At 40.3% G+C, this 17,538-nt stretch overlaps 1 protein-coding gene across 3 annotated transcripts in view; it reads left to right on the forward strand.

The window, feature by feature from the left end:
- RBMS3 (RNA binding motif single stranded interacting protein 3) overlaps nt 1-17,538 on the forward strand; it is a 1,113,194-nt gene that overhangs the window by 1,081,281 nt on the left and 14,375 nt on the right. For all 3 annotated transcript variants that reach the window (XM_073678026.1, XM_073678027.1, XM_073678028.1), the window contains 2 exons: nt 11,589-11,699; nt 16,629-16,709. In XM_073678026.1, coding sequence (XP_073534127.1) covers nt 11,589-11,699; nt 16,629-16,709 — 192 coding nt within the window. The remainder of the gene's footprint in view (nt 1-11,588; nt 11,700-16,628; nt 16,710-17,538) is intronic.

A 17,538-nucleotide genomic window follows, 5' to 3' on the forward strand; every position in this document is an offset into this window, starting at 1 on the left:
CCATCTCATTGTGCTCCGCCTGCAATGCATCCTCTTTGATTGTGAGCAGAGAGCGTTTCAGAAGACAGAGAAGCGGGATGGTGTCGCTAATTATGGCGTCATCGCCGCTCACCATCTTGGTGGAGTCCTCAAAGTTTTGGAGGATGGTACATATGTCTGACATCCATGTCCACTCCTGAGGTCTTATGTGTGGAGTCTGAACTGAATACCGACTGCCTTGTTGATGCTGGTAGTCAACAACTGCCCTCTTCTGCTCACAAATCCTTCCCAACATCTGCAATGTAGAGTTCCAATGCATGGGGACATCACACACCAGTCTATGAGCCGGAAGCTGAAAACGCTGCTGAAGCACGGCAAGGGCGGCGGAAGCTGTAGATGATTTTCTAAAATGGTCACACAGGCAGCATACTTTGACAAGCAGATCCGGCAGCTCCAGGTAGGATTTGAGAAACCGCTGAACCACGAGGTTAAGCACATGGGCCAGGCATGGTACATGTGTGAGCTCGCCTCAGAGCCACCACCAGGTTCCAGCCATTGTCACAAATGACCATGCCTGGCTGTAGGTTCAGTGGTGTCAGACACAGATCTGCCTGCTCTTTCAGAGCTGTCCACAACTCTTCAGCATTGTGTGGTTTGCCACCTAAGAATATTAACTTCAGCACAGCCTGTTGTTTGTTTGAGGCAGTGCTGCAGTGCTTCCAGCTTGTGACTGATGTGGTCATTTCAGAGATGGAGACTAAAGAAGAGGAGGAGGCTGTGGAGGATGAGTTGCAGGAGCTGTAGACTGTGGGGGCTACTCTAATTGACCTAACGTCCGCAATCCTAGGCGTCGGGAAATGTGTTCCGTCCCAAGGTCCGACTGGGTCCAGGCTTCCACTATGTTAACCCAGTGTGCCATTAGCAACTGTAAATATCTGAGGTTGTGGGTTGTAAGTAATCACCTAGGCAGGTTAACGATGCAACAATATTTTATTTATCACAGCCATGGTAATAAAGAAATTCCAGGTAAATAGCCAAAATACAGTTCTCTCAGTCCTCAAGTTCCCAATCTGGGTTCAGTAGTTCCACTGGCTTTGTATAAGGCCATACTCACTGTTTCCCAACTTTTGTTTGGCCCACAGATTTCGTATCTCCAGCCAGTATAGTCTGTAGCCACAGTTCATGATCCTCTAGACGGCAGATAAAATGATGAAAGCACAGGTATCCAGTAGCAGCAGTCCTTTTAAGAACGTTTAAATCCAAATGACATAATCCATAATGGTAACATGTTTAATTTATCCATCCATCAATCCTTCCAAGTCCACGGTCTCCATCCTCTTCCTTCAATCCTTCCACACAACTCCGACTGAAGCAGTGAGAACCGGTCTTTGGCTTTGGGTTGCGACATTGGCCCAGTGGCACACCAATCCTCATCCTAGGTTGTGATGTGGGCTAGAACATTCCCAGCATTCCCTGGTAAAATTCCCCATGCGGCCACAGTTATGGCAGTTTAGCCCTCCTCGCCCCAACACAGACTAAACTTGGGGGCTTGGGAAACCTCTCTCTCTTTGTGAAGTCCAAAATCCCTGCAGTTCCTCATGTGGCTGGTCCATGGGTCTCGATGGCCTCCCTGTGAAATCCTGTTGCTGACTCACTGAGGCTGTACTTCCATGTTGCCCTGGTCGATTAGCAGACCAATCATCAGCCAATCTTGCAGCCTCATCCAGGCTGAGTGGTTTTCTATCTGCCACCCATTCTTTTAAATTACCTGGGAGCTTTGACATAATTGTTCAAGCATGACTATATCCATTACATGTTCTGCTTCCCGAGCCCTTAGTCTTTCTATCCACTGAGTGCATGCCGTATGTAGTGTGTTAGCAAACTCCCGATGCGTGTGTGCAGCGGGCTTGTCAGTCTCCCGAGACTTCCTCCGGTAGGTTTCCGGCGTTATGGCATACCTCTCTAGTAATGCACTGTGAATGGTAGAGTAACATCTCTGATCCCCAGAAGACAAGTTATTGAAAGCTTCTCTTGCTTTTCCACTCAGGCCAACACTCAAAAATCTGGGCCAGTCACTGACTGACACCTCATGCAGCATACAGAGGTTCTCAAATAACTGGAGATGTTCATCAATATCCGAGATGTCCTCATTGAACTGTGGTATATCCCGGTACCTTAAAGGTGTGGGCCCCTCTCTCCTGTTATCCACTGTCTTCTGCAATGGGGCGGGTTGGGGTACTGCTACATGCACACCCAGATATTTGCTTAACACTGCCGCCTGCTCTATCTCCCGATCTCCTAGCGCGTCCAGCATCCGCCTCAACTCAGTCGGTCAATCCGCCGTCATCTGGATGACAGCCCTGGGCTGTTGTCCCTCATTCACGTCTGAACTGACCTCCTCAAGTGGTTGTTCCTGGTCCCAATCGTCCATGCATTGCATTAGGGTTGCCCGATTGTCCTCCGGCAACCACTCTAGTTCTCTCTCAGACCAAAGGGCTCTCAGCTCCTCGTTCTTGAGCCTCTTGTAGATGGAGTCTGCCATCTCTTCTGCTAAGTCACCTCTCAGTAACTTTCCCTGGTATGCTGTCCAGAGATAGGTGATCCCACCTGCTTGCCACCACTTGTAAAGATCTGAGGTTGTGGGTTGTAAGTAATCACCTAGGCAGGTTAACTATGCAACAATATTTTATTGATCACAGCCATGGTAATAAAGAAATTCCAGGTAAATGGCCAAAATACAGTTCTCTCAGTCCTCAAGTTCCCAATCTGGGTTCAGTAGTTCCACTGGCTTTGAAAAGGCCATACTCACTGTCTCCCAACTTTTGGTTGGCCCACAGATTTCGTATCTCCAGCCAGTATAGTCTGTAGCCACAGTCCATGATCCTCTAGACGGCAGATAAAACGATGTAAGCACAGGTATCCAGTAGCAGTAGTCATTTTAAGAAAGTTTAAATCCAAACGACATAATCCATAATGGTAACATGTTTATCCATCCATCCTTCCAAGTCCACGGTCTCCATCCTCTTCCTTCAATCCTTCCGCACAACTCTGACTAAAACATGTCTGTCCTTTCTTTCGCTGGGATCAGTCCCCTCCCAGGTCAGAAGTGATCACCCTCCCCCTTAAGCATTTACCGTTAGCTTAAAACAATGAAGAATATTGTAGAAGCCTTCATCTGAGACTGCATGTAAGACCCCCTGTGGTGCCAGCCCAGTGTCTACAATTTACACACCCATAATGAGATTACTGGCTGTTGGAACAATGGTTGGATACTCCTGAGATACAGATATTCTGAGATACAGATTAGTGGAATGTTGGACATTTTACAAGTGAATCTAGTGCACATACTGACAAGTTAGCAGAACTATATAAAACATAACAAGTAAATCACTAATAAAACAATAATAATATTGACAAAAATGGTGGTCCGTTGCTGGAAAAGTATCATAGTCTTTAGTAAGTGGGCAGCTCCTCACAGCAAGATGTACCGTCCCTACTTACAAGCACTTGTTCACGTGTCTGTGGTTAGGTGGACTTTCCCAGTAACTGCATTGTTGAGGGCACGACTAATGTTTTGGGACACGTGTTTGTGTAATGCGGGGACGGCACACCGGGAGAAATAGTGGTTGCTGGGGACCGAGTACCGAGGGACGGCCGCTGCCATCAGTTTGCAGAAAGCTTCTGTCTCCACGAGCCTAAAAGGCAACATTTCAAGCACAAGCAGTCGCGAAATGTGTGAATTTAGTGGTGTGGTCTGTGGGGCGTTGGCTGCATATTTGCGCTTGCGTTCCAAGGACTGGGGTATGGACAACTGAACGCTGTGCTGGGACAAGGACGTGCTTGCTGATGGTGCTAGTTGAGAGTGTGCAACGAAGGGTGCAGGGCAGGAGGTATCTTTGCATGCACTATGGACAGGGGATGGGCTTGCACCCATAACAGAAGAAAAAGCAGTGGTGTCACCCACACACACTGTTCCTGGACCCCGGGGTTTGACCCACAAAGTCGGGTGCTTTCCTGCCAGGTGCCTGATCCTGCTGGTGGTGGTCAGGCTGGCAGTATTGCTACCCCTGCTGATGCTGGCCTGGCAGGTGGTGCATATGGCCTTTTTGGGGTTATCAGCAGAGTCTTTAAAAGACCACCAGACACGGGAAGACATAACAGTTGTACTGCCAACTTTCATCGTGTTGGTGTTACGGGAAATGGTTGCCTGCCTTTTGTTTGCGGCCAACACACTGTGGCACAATTTCAGCTTGCCCACGGCCTCGGCCTCTGCATGCACTACCACCATCACGTCCAATTCCCCATCCCTTGCCACGCGCCTTGCCCATTTTAAATGGAGGACAATATCTTCCACGCTCACTACAAATGGCTGAATTTGGTGAGAACTTATATGTGATCCGTGTGACGGACAATCCACAGTTTTAAATTGCTATCCTGTAGGTAACTATTTTTAACAGTGATCTCGTGTCAATAAGTTCGCTGACACACTGAAACAAAATTTTAATGAAGGCCAGAAATGGCAGAATTTAGAGCGAACTTATATGTGATACGTGTGATGGACAAACCACAGTTTTAAATAGCTGGCCTGTAGGTAACTATTTTTTACAGCAAACTGGTGTCAATAAGTTCGCTGACACACTGCAACAAAATTTCAATGGAGGCCAGAAATGGCAGAATTTTCAGCGCAATTATATGGGATCCATGTGACGGACAAACCACACTTTTAAATAGCTGGATTTTTAGCGCTGCAATATGGAAAGGACCTGGCTGTATTCTGCAGTGCCAACAAGCAAATGGTGCATAAAAACGGTGTTCTCTGGATTGCTTTTAAGCAAATAATCAGGATTAAGATTAAAAAATATATATATTCCTGGCCCCTGATACCTGGGGCTATTTCTACAAATATAATATCTGATAAAGCACCAGAAGACGGAACAGGAATGGATCCTCTTGCTATATGCACTGCAGTCTGCTACATACCCTGCCTGCCTGCCTAGCACTGATATCTCTGCAGCTGGATTAGTCTTCACAAGGACTGTTAGTTGAGATGGATATGTGTAGAGAATCTTGTGGAATACCTACACTAACTAATAAACAACCAATTCTCTCCCTAGCTCAGCAGCACCTTTCCCTACACTGCCTGATTGTGGAGTAGACTGACGAGCACGGCGGTGCCAGGTCTGATATAGAGCTGATGACGCTGTGCAGCCAGCCAATCACTGTAATGTCACAACCAACATGGCTGCAGTATTACAGTGTGTGGCAGACAATCCCTGCATGTTGATTGGTGGTCCAAAATGCGCCAAACATACAGGGAGGGGACCCGAGCATCCGCCCGAGTATCTCGGAAGTACTCGGCGTTCTCCGAGCATCGTGAGCTCCGAGCATCTTGAGTACTGAGATGCTCGGTCGAGTACCGAGTACTTGCGAGTTTGCTTGCTCATCACTAGCTATGGGTCTTGGAAAATGGCGATTTATTTATTTTTTTAAGATACTTTGGATTTTTTTTTCTTCACTTATAAAAAAGAACCTATACATGTTTGGTATCTTCGAACTTCTAATGACATGGGGAATCATAATGGCAGGTCAGTTTTAGCATTTAGTTAATATGGTAAGAAAAAAAAAACAACTGTGGAATTTCACTTTTGTTTGCTATTTCACCGTTTTGTTTTCCTGCTTTCCAGTACAGGATATGGTAAAACCAATGGTAAAACTTGTCCCACAACAAATAAGCCCTCACATGGCCATATTAACAGAAAAATAAAAAAGCCATGACTCTGGGAAGAAGGGGAGCAAAAAACAAAAACTCCAAAACGGAAATTGTCCCCGGGATAGAGGGGTTAATAAAGACAAACACCCAGAATAAATTATTTTATTTGAAATAAAACACACACACAGTTTTACTTTTTTATTTAAAAATAACAAACACTCACCAACACTTAATCCCTGATGCCCTCGTCTCCTGTAAGAAAACGAAAATAAAAGACAACAATATCCCTCACCTGTCCGAATTTCACCGTAATCCAAGTCTGGGATGAATAGTTTTCAACCTTGATGGTGCCAAGAAGCAACCATCCCCAGCTGAAAACCAGTGAGGAATGAGCTGCTGCGAGCTCAGCCTCACTGACTAGCGGTGATGTCATAAAGTTCACCACAGATCATTGAGGCTGCGTTCCCAGCCAGGGCAATGAGCTGCGGTGAACTCTATGACATCACCGCTAGTCAGTGAAGCTGATCTTGCAGCAGCAGCAACTCATTCCTCACTGGTTTTCAGCTGGAGATGGTCGTATCTTAACACCGTCCGGGTTGAAAATTATTTATCCCAGACTTGGATTACAACATGGGACAGAACTTCGGACAGTTGTTTTTTATTTTTGTTTTCTTACAGGAGACAAGGGTATCAGGGATTAAGTGTTAGATGAGTATAACAGTGTTTGTTATTTTTAAAGAAAAAAGTAAAACTGTGTGTATGTTTTATTTCAAATAAATTAATTTGTTCTGGGCGTTTGTCTTTGTTTAACAATTTGACTATAGAATTAGTAATGGAGAGGAGTCTCATAAACGCCTTTCCATTACTAACCAATGGGGTTGATCAACCCCACAAATATTACCCCACTTTCCACCACCACAGGGCAATGGGGAGAGCCGGGCAAAGTGCCAGAATTGGTGCATCTAATAGATGTGCCTTTTCTGGGGCATATGCGGGCTGCTATTTTTAGGCTGGGGGTCCAATATCCATCCGGTCACAGCTGCGGGCTCACACTGTCATCTGACAGCGTGGGAACCTCAGCACTCTGATCGGTGGTATTAATATTGCCACAAATCAGAGGCAGTGTTTGCCGCTCTGTCATGCAGATGACAGCGTGGAAAACACCCGATGTTCGGGCTCCCATTCCCATGCTGTCATCTGACAGTGTGGGAACCGCAGCTCTATGATGACTGGTAATGATCTTACCGCCAATCAGAGGCAGTGTTTGCTGCGCTGTCATGAACATGACAGTGCGGCAAACACTCGATGTTCGGGCCCCCCATTCATGTTTATAGAATCGGTGTTTAGGTTCGGGTACTGTTCTGGTACCTAAACCCGAACTTTTAATAAACTGTTCAGCATCAGCTGAATCCGGCAATCCCGAACAGTCAGGGTTTCGTCCATCACTACTTATTGTTAATTTTTCTTTTACATTACTCCATCTATTGCCATTGATACTTTTTATTTTACTGCTCATTTTTTATTATACTATAATTCACTTTTGTCACTACTTTCAACTACAGTTCCCCATTCCCAAAAAGGACTGAACAAATAATTTTAGGTACACATCCAAAATAACATTGACAACAGGCTGCAATATTTCTCTGTGGCATGTGTGTATGTGAAAATTAACTACTAAATCATATGTGTAAAAAAATAGTAACTTGTGACACACATTTTTTTGTGAGTTACCTAGAGTTGTAGATAAATGTCTGGATTTTTTTAAATACATTTTTGAATTTTTAAGCACAATTATTCACCCATTCCTAAACAGTGCTGAAGAAAAAATTCTAGCTACAAGTACAAAAAACAACATCAACAGGCCACAGGATTGGTGTGTCATGTACACGTGTCAAACTAGACAAATAAACTCAATACAGTAGTTTGTGACATGCACATTTTGTCTGACAGTAACTGGGTTTAGATTTTTTTTTCTTTCAGCAATATTGTTGACTTGCATGTTTGAAGGTTTAAAAAAAATGTAATTTAAATGCAGCAGCGGCCAGCTGAACTGCAATATCCTGATCAATTACTGCTGCCTGCTTTCTTATTTCTCTTTATTGACTACTGCTGCTATACACACATTATCTGTAGATTTTGGCTACATATTTATGGATTTCTCTCATCTTGATTGCTAAGTTGTGAGTTTTGAAGTAGGTTCAAACCAAAATCGCTGCTGCATTCCTTGCCACTTCTTTTTATACAGGTTGTGATATTTCATCCTGATTGGCTGTGCTATACCATGTGACATTAAACCACCTGCAACTCATTATGTGGAAGACTGCCTGTCTGAGGTCATGTGAGCCTTCTCTGGTTATTGCAGTCTTCTGCATTGAGTAATTTTTGGTGATTTATGTTCGTCCCCCAACAATCAACAATTTATCACATATCTTGTTGATACATGATAATTTTATTTCATGGGAATAATCCATACACTTAATATGCTCATTGTCAAGGACAGGACAAATGGCCTCCTGAAGATTATTATATTGGCATGTCTGACTACATTTGTATAAAGCTTCCTTATCTGAACAATTATTCTGCTCTCCTATTTCTTAACACAAGATGCTACAAAATAAGGTATATGTTGTTATGTTGACTATAAATTCTACAAATTTTTTAAGAATGCAGTTTTTTTCTGTACCACAAAGTTTAAAGGTAACCTGACAGCAGGTTGACACATACAAACTAAAGTATGCAAATATTTGCAACGTTTAAAAAGTTAGCAATAGCAAAACTCATGCCACTAAAAACTTGCAGACAATGGCGCATGGGACAAGAAAATGGCAAGGCAGGGGAACAATGTTCTAAAATAAACCCTCTACATTAACCTCTTCATTACATATGACGTACAGCTACATCATATGTTGTGCCCCTTATTTTGATGCGGGCTCGGTGTGATTTAATCAGCCGTTATGTGCCTCTAACAGTCTCGCTTCAACCTCTGACAGTGGCATTTAACACTCGCCAGCAGGGGGTGCATGGATTAACAGCGCACCTGTGACATGATCGTGGGGTGCGGATAGGTTGCCATGACAGCCAGGGGTCTGCAGAAGACCTCCATGCTTGTCATGATGATTCTGCTGTGAAAATCAACATGAATCTGACATTCATTGGAGATTGTGATTTTCACTATACATAGCAGTGCTGATGCACTGTTATGTATAGTACAAGAGATCAGACGATTACAGCTTCAAGTCCACTAAGGGGACTAACAAATTCAGTGCAAAGTAAAAGAAATGTTTTTTAAAAAAACAAAAAGGTTCAAATCACCCCCCTTTTCCCCCATTTGAAAAATAAAACCGTTAAAAAACACACATATTTGGTATCGCTGCATTCGTAAAAGTCTGAGCTATCAAAATATAAAACACATGAATCTGAAAGGTAAATAGTGTAACAAAAAAATATAAACACCAGAATTACGAGTTTTTGGCCATTGCAGCATTTCAATAAAATGCAATAAAAGGCATTCAAAACAGAATATCTACCCTAAAATGGAATAAAAAAAAAATCACATTTACATCATTTGGCATATGGTAAGGTTTTAATACTAAAGGTTAGGACTATCCCAAATACGGTCACTTTAACTTGGTGGGATGGCTTTTATTTTTTTTTATCAAAATTATGTTAACTAAGTACCTTATGTTATTTTCTTGCAACATTTGTATTTATTTATTTACTGCAGGGTATTTGCTCATTTTATTTTTATCTTAAGTTTTGTCTGTTTAGTGGCCAATGTGAACATAACTTCAAAACGAAAAAAAAACATATAAAATGTTCTTCACCCTTTTTGCTTCGGGGCCAGTTCTACACTGCTGCACCAGTCACATCAACACTGACATCAGCACTGTAGATCAACAACAGAGATTAGGCCAATGATGGAGAGCCAGTCAACCCCTTTAATCCTTTCCCAATTAAGAAATTTTCATTTTTGTGTTTTTGTTTTTCCAATCCTTCTTTTAAAAGCCATTTTATCTTGTATAATTTTTTTAAGTGATTAAAAAATTCAATAATTTGTAAAACTTAAAAAAAACAACTTTTTTGCCATTTCAAAAGATTTGTAACTTTTTGATTTTTATATCTATAAAGCTGTGTCATGTTTGTTTTGTGTATGGCAGGCTGACATTTTTACTGACATCAATCTGGGGAAGATATGATGTGCTCACCTTTTATTGCATTTTAAATGGAGTTGCTGTGACAAAAAAAAACTGCAATTTTGCTATTTCAATTTTTTTGAGAACAGAATAGCTGGGAACCTCACTCATCTTTAACACTGCTAAAGGGAAAATTAAGCATAAAAAGTTGGCTATTGGAATCAATAGGCTATTATTGTATTCAGGAATGGGATTGCTACTTCAGAATTAGTTGTGCTCTATGCAGCCTCACTTTAATTTTATTAACTTATGGAGGCTGAGAATAAGGTACCTCCCTCTAGGACTTTAGAAAATCGTAACAGCCTATTTTAATTTTTTTTTTCTCACTAGATAACCCTTTAAATGTACCTAGTAGCATAATTTAATTTTAAGAAGTAGGTATGATTGGTAAATGTTCAAATCTCTTTGGTTACCTGTTGTTAAAAATCCAAGATATAGCGAGTCCATAATTTAAAGTGACAGTTAAAAAATGTAGCTGAAACATACTTATATGAATTAATGGATATCTTTATTGGAAACCTCTTGCATTTTAACTTTGACTACAGCCAAAGAGACCATTTGAGATTTCGAGACTACCTTAAATGGGTATTCTAAAGTTTTTAAATTGCTTCAGTTAGTTAGACAACATGAAACTAAGCAAGCGTGCAGTTGACTTGATTTTCTATCTGCTGCTATTGACCTAGAATGAAACCTGTATTTTACATAGTGTACATCTGGTTTCCATGGAGATTTGCCACCAGTGTCTACCCAGACTACAGCCATAGTGTGCACAATAGTTACATTCCAAGAGTGGGGTTAACTCCAAACATACCAATCAGCTCTCTCCTGTCCATTGATTTTCATACAGCAGTTAGGTGTTCACCTTATTTTACCCCTTTCCTCTCCACTCCTGGAAAGCTGTTGTTATTAATCTTGCAAAATCACCAGCTCCCACAATCAGCAGCTTTCAGAGCATTTCTCCTATTACGCATCACTCTCACTGTACTGAGCCGTGCGCTTGCTCAAATGCACTGTTACCTCTATACATAGCTATAGTGATAGCAGTTCACACTCCAGAATAAACCATTGAGAGAATATTATGTTACACAGCACTTGTACATAGCTTTATAGTTCTACTAATACTACAGAACTGCTGCTCATCTGAGCTATCAGTAATGGAGGAGTGCCCGCCCCACCAGAAACCAGAAAGTAAGGAGACTGTAAGGAAAGTGGATAGCTGAGTTGCTCAAGAGCAACTTGGAAATACCTTTTTAAAGCTAGAACAATCGCTTTATATTGTTCTCTAGTTGTAGCATTTTTTTTCTTTGCTGAGCATTAGTGTTTGGGAAAAAATTGATATAATTATCAAGCAGTCAAGAACAATACAAGGGCCTGAATGTACCATAATGAATGTGCCACAATGTGCAATTTTTTTCAAGATACTTATGTAGTTATTAACACATAAAATTCTGATAGTAATCTAAACTTAAAAGCATTGCTTATTTTTAACTTTGACATTTGGGAATTTTCAATGCTGAATCATTTAAATTAAGTGGTTTATTTAAAAAAAACACCCATTTAATTTGCTTCCTAATATATGTATGGTGTCAATAATCCTCAGTCTCATATTCTGAAATCTATCCTATCTTTTAGCAAAAATTTTCTTTTATAATTTTAATAAAACTTGTCCTTATGATGTCAAATATTCATTTCAATTCTAACTGTAGGGTGCTGTTATAACACCAACAATGGACCATACCATGTCAATGCAACCGGCAAGTATGATGGGTCCTCTAACACAACAAATGAATCACCTCTCTTTGGGGACAACCGGAACAGTAAGGCTTCTTTTTTCCAGTTACTTTATTAAAGCAAGTTGTGTTTTTCTTTTCAGGTGACTTTAGAAAATAGACTGTCATGTATGTGCACTTGAATTATAACAGTAATTCTGGTCATTATTTGACTTATACCCTACATCTTTTTTACAAGTTGTTTCCATTTGCCTCTAAGCTGGTAGCTGATGTGTCTCCTATCCAGAGTGCGCGGAGACATAAGGCATTCTTGTTCTCCTGTCTCTATGTAGCACAAGCTCAGACGTAGTAGCATGGAGAACATTCTGCAACAGTATGGAGCAGTGTAGCAGTGAATCAAGCTCTTCCCCCCAAAAAATCAACTGCATTATCTGGATGTGTCTCTCTGCCTCTTTCTTTCATTCTCCTTCTCCCTCCTCTCATTATAGACTTCAATAGTACATGATGAGTTCAGAAGAAGAGGAGGAAAAGTGACTCATAAATGGATAAAAAAGCTTATTTTTCTGATATATGTTACAAAATGTCTAATATATGCGTCTACTATTGCTTTATGCAAAGTTTATTAAAATTGCAGTGACCATATAAAGTTCTACAAACTAACTTGATATCACTTTATTTTTTCCTTCAGTTTTCAAAAAGATTTACCTACCGTTTAATTTTTTTCAAGTCTGATCTCTCACCCTTACCTCTATGTAATTCTGCGTCCAGAGAATCATGAATAAAAAATAGTTTAGTTTTATTTTCATATTATTGATTTCCGTATATCTGGACTATGTAGGTGTTTTATTTCAATTGTGTCCCATATTTTGTATAAAAAATGTTCATTGTATTTTGGATGTCCCTTTTACTTATAGGTGATAATTACCTATATGTGACCTTGTTTTTGGCTAGCAGTGTACTCTATGCAAAATACTATTACTATGGCTCCTGAATAATCACTGCCAAATTTCTGTTCTTGAAATTCAATAGTCAGTGAACTTAATAAAATTTATCTTTTAATAATCAGATATAAAATGTATAAGCCACTGTACTAAGCAAAAACAAATGCTGTGGCATTATACCAAAAGGACTTCCTTAACAAAGCAAATATTTAGAATTCTGGGTACTAATGTCCAATCCATTGGCACTATCTGTTAATCAAGGGCATGGAGTGAAGCTATACTCACCATCTGGAGTAAAAATTTCAGTCTTTATGGATTCCTTTAAAACATGCAGGTAAGTCAGGGAGCTTGCAGAGTGCAGCCAGATGACAGCTGTTTTGCATGTGAAGACGTGTGTCATACCTGTAGATGCATGTTCACACATGAAACGGTCGGCATCTGGCTGCAGTCTGCAAGCTCCCTGACTTACCTGTATATTTTAAAGAAATCCAACAAAGACTGAAATTTTTACTCCAGATGGTGAGTGCAGCTACATCTTTTACACAAAGAAACTATTTCACCCTAATGAAGCTATCCCACAGAAAATTGACTTTTTCCCTTACAAGGGCTATACCAAACTGATTTCAATAATAATAGAAGTTACCTTTTCAGACCCCATACTTCCAACACATTTGTTTCCTGTTGTGAAGAGTCTTTAAGGTTTTAGTATTAAGGGAACTATTTTGCTAATAATGATTGGATAGCTAAGTTTTCTTGCTTCCTAAGTTCCAGGCGGCATGTATGCACGAGTACTGAAAAACAAAGTCAAATATATTAGCACTGATGCAAAAATAAAATCAGATACATTTTGTAATGATATAAATAAACAACACAATTTGTCTGATCCTTCAAAATGTATTTTTATTATATTTCATTGCTAAACAATTGCCAATGATGTCCAGATGCGATCGGTGGGATCGGTGCGCCATGGTAGTTTATTTAGGCCACAAAGGGTGCTTACAGTACCACGAGCTACATGCAGCCTGGCATTGACATATTAGAAAACAGCTCCTAGGCCATTCCACTAGCTCCATGATTAATTCATAATGAACTATAAGTGAAATTGTATGTCATATGCCAAGCCTAAGGCCTCAAACTATATGTGCCATGAGAAGGCATTTGTACGACATTGGATAACTAGACAGACATCCAGCTACAGCTGTTCCAATTACCTCATTCCTCCACTCTCAAAAGCTGTCACTGTGCAAAGCAAGATGGCAATGGAGGCTGCCAAAATATATAGTAGCCAGACTCCTGTAGTCTTCATTCCAGGTACTCTAACAGCTTAGTGTTACATTGATTTGGCCATGGAATGCAGTGGTATGTCCATTTCTACAAAGTGTCCTAAAATCCATTTTTCAGCATTACAACACCAGGACACATGTTTCTGGTGCAACTGTGAGTAGCCTGCCTGACCAATATTTGTTCCCATGTCCTGAAGCGTTTCCGGACTTGTCTCCTATCAAGCACATATGGGACATCTTTGGTAGGTAATTGAAAAGGCAGCTGCCAACAGCAGTTCTTGATGATTTGTGGGCTCAAGTGCAATCAGCGTGGCAGAGCATTGCTCAGAAAACCATTAATAATTTTTAATACAAGTTTAATTCTGTTGTTCATACTGATCTTCCCCCGCAACTCAATTCAACGTTATTTTCTAAAAATGTACAGTAGTGTTCAAAATAATAGCAGTGTGTTCAAAAACATGAGTTAAGCACAAAATCTTTATACTAGTTTTTATTTCCATGTATTGGGAACATTGCACACTGTTTTCTATTTCAAAACATGAAGAGAAATGTATATAATTCTTAACTACTTTACAGAAAATAACAAAAAATGAATATTGGACTGTTCTAAAAAATAGCAGTGTCTGCATTTGTCTGTGCAAACTCACAATATGTACTCTTTTTTTGAATATTTAGCATTCCTGTGAATCACTAACCTAATATTTAGGTGTATACCCACAGTTTTTTAGAACTGCTTCACATCTATGTTGCATAGAGTCAACCAACTTCTGGCACCTGTTCACTGTTATTCCAGCCCAGGATCCTTTGACTACATCTCACAATTTTGTGGCATTTGTTGGCTTTGCCTCAGAAACGGCATTTTTGATGTCATTCCACAAGTTGTAATATCGGATTAAGGATTATATCGGGGATTGAGCTGGCCACTCAATAACCTCAATTTTGTTAGACTGGAACCAAGATTTTGCTTGTTTACTGGTGTGTTTTGGGTCATTGTCTTGTTGAAATACCCATTTCAAGAGCATATCCTCTTCAGCGTAAAGCAACATGACCTCTTCAAGTATTTTAATATATGCAAACTCGTTCATGATTCCTGGTATGCGGTAAATAGGTATGGCACCATAGTAAGAGAAACATGCCTATATCATGATGCTTGCATCACCATGCTTCACTGTCTTCAGAGTGTACTGTGGCTTTAATGCAGAGTTTGGGGTTCATCTGACGAAATGTCTGCGGCCGTTAGACCCAAAAAGAACAATTTTAATTTAATCAGTCCACAAAATGTTTCTTCATTTTTCTTTAGGCCAGTTGATGTGTTCTTTGGAAAATTGTATCCGCTGCAGTTCATGTATTTTTTAACAGTGGGACTTTGCGGGGACTTCTTGCTAAAAGATTAGCTTCATACAGGCGTCTTCTAACTGTCACAGTACTCACAGGTAATTTGAGACTGTCTTTGATCATCCTGGAGCTGATCATTGGCTGAGCTTTTGCCATTCTGGCTATTCTTCGATCCATTCAAATGGTAGTATGCAGTTTTCTTCCACGTCTCTCTGGTTTTGCTTTCCATTTTAAAGCATTGCAGATCATTTTAGTTGAACAGCCTATCATTGTCTGCACTTCTTTATAAGTTTTACTCTCTGCAATCAACTTTTTAATCAAAGTATGCTGTTCTTCTGAAGAACGTCTCCAATGACCCATATTTCTTAGGCTTTCAAGGAGAAATGCATGTACAACATGTGCTTGCTTCACCATTAAATAAGGGCCACATGATTCACACCTGTTTTTTCACAGAATGATTGACCTCACTAATTGAACTCCACACTGCTATTATTTTGAACACACCACCTTTTAATTAATTATTCAAATACACAAACTCAAAAACATGCAGATCATGAATGCAGAGTCTGTTGGTTTTCTTAGAATCTACTGCACCAACTGGTAAATTGTTTGACATGTGGTATATAATTTATGCCAAAAACAGTGATGAATCTGGTTAGTCATATTGGACTGCTATTATTTTGAACACTACTGTACATTCAGATCTGATAAGGCCTATGAGGTTTCTGCACAAAAGGGTCACAATGTCATGATGTTACATGCGCTGTGACATTACGAGTGCATGCGCAGAACCAGACGAGTGAAGGTAAGTAGCAAAGAGGCTGGAGAAATAAGCAGCGAGATGAGGTTAAGTTTTTGTTTTTTTAACCTTTTAATGGCCATTCATAGTTCATAAAAATGTCAGCCGGTGACTGCCATTTTGTTGAATTCATGTAGAAGCAGATTACTAAAAATCTTCATATTGTTGCATGCAAATTTTTTGCAAAATTCAAGTAGAATTCAATTCCACTGAAATCTATTAGCTTATCTCTAATGATAGGATGTATAAATGCGTTTAATTCTGCATGTGGCTCTCATACTCAATACTGAATAAATCAAAATGTTTTGAAAATTTTGTTTTAATTATTTCATAATTTGCATATCATTAACATGACTATCAATCTTGTAACATTAATAAAACTATGACTTTTCCTTCTTGCTGTTGCAATGTCATTGTTAAGGAGTGCATTTTGATGTAATCAAATACAAAATGAAAAAAGAGATACTAGAGCTGATACTCACAGTTAACAGCTTCTTTTTTTCTCTTTTCCTGACAAAGATCTGATGTTTCTTTTAACTATTTAACCATATTGTACCATATAATGAAGATAAAATGCAAATTTATGAATAAGTAACATTTTGCTTTGTTTATCATTTTTATTAAATGATACTATGTGTATTTGCTTCTGTCTGTACAGTATATGACTGCTGCTGCACCTATGCAAGGGACATATATTCCCCAGTATACTCCTGTGCCTCCAACAGCTGTCCAAGTTGAAGTAAGTGTACATGTACATAAATTAATTACATGGAAGAAAAATGTCCAATAATGCTAAGAGATTAAGTAAAAGTTTCATTGTAGTTTGATTTTATTTAACGATTTGAAAATATTTTTAAGACACTTTAGATACCAAAGTGCTTAAAAGGGTTGTCCAGTGCTTTTAAAAATATGCCAATGTGTTTTAATGATAAATAGAAGCTTTTTTCTAATTACCTCCTGGTGCTGTTTCTGCCTGTGAGCGGCGCTATCGATGGCCGCTCACAGGCACCACGTGACCCCCAGCTGCAGCCGGCTCTGACATCTGCTGACGTCATGACAAGTCCAGGCAGCAGCCGAGGGTCCCTTTTCTGCGTCCCACCAGTGGCTGATGGGTTGTGGGCGGGGTTACCCCACGTGTCACACCCGGCATCCACGTCGGGCTCGGCGTGTCCCCAGCGGGGAGTCATGTGCTGCCTGTGAGCTGCTGCTCACAGGCAGAAAAAGCACCAGGAGGTAATTAGAAAGAAGCTTCTATTCATCGTTAAAACACTTTGGAATGTTTTAAAAGTACAGGACAACCCTTTTAAAAGGGATATCTGGGAGTTAAAAAAAAAGCCTAAGCACTAACACGCATGTAGTTGCTATCTACCTGCCTGTTGTGCCAAGCGCCATTCTCTGTCGGCACAGAATGGTAACAGACTTCTGCTGAAGTCACGTCAACAGAGCATTAGTTTCTTTTCCTGTTGACAGGGCGGGACTACTGGTGTCATCCTGATTGGCAGCCGGCTCTCCACTGCCTAATTGGGGGAAGCTGGCTGTCAATCAGCATGATGCCAGTAGTTCTGTCC

Source organism: Phyllobates terribilis, unplaced genomic scaffold (genome assembly GCF_046119375.1).
Source record: "Phyllobates terribilis strain yellow unplaced genomic scaffold, ASM4611937v1 Scaffold_4__5_contigs__length_816908805, whole genome shotgun sequence".
In the NCBI taxonomy this organism is placed as follows: Eukaryota; Metazoa; Chordata; class Amphibia; order Anura; family Dendrobatidae; genus Phyllobates; species Phyllobates terribilis.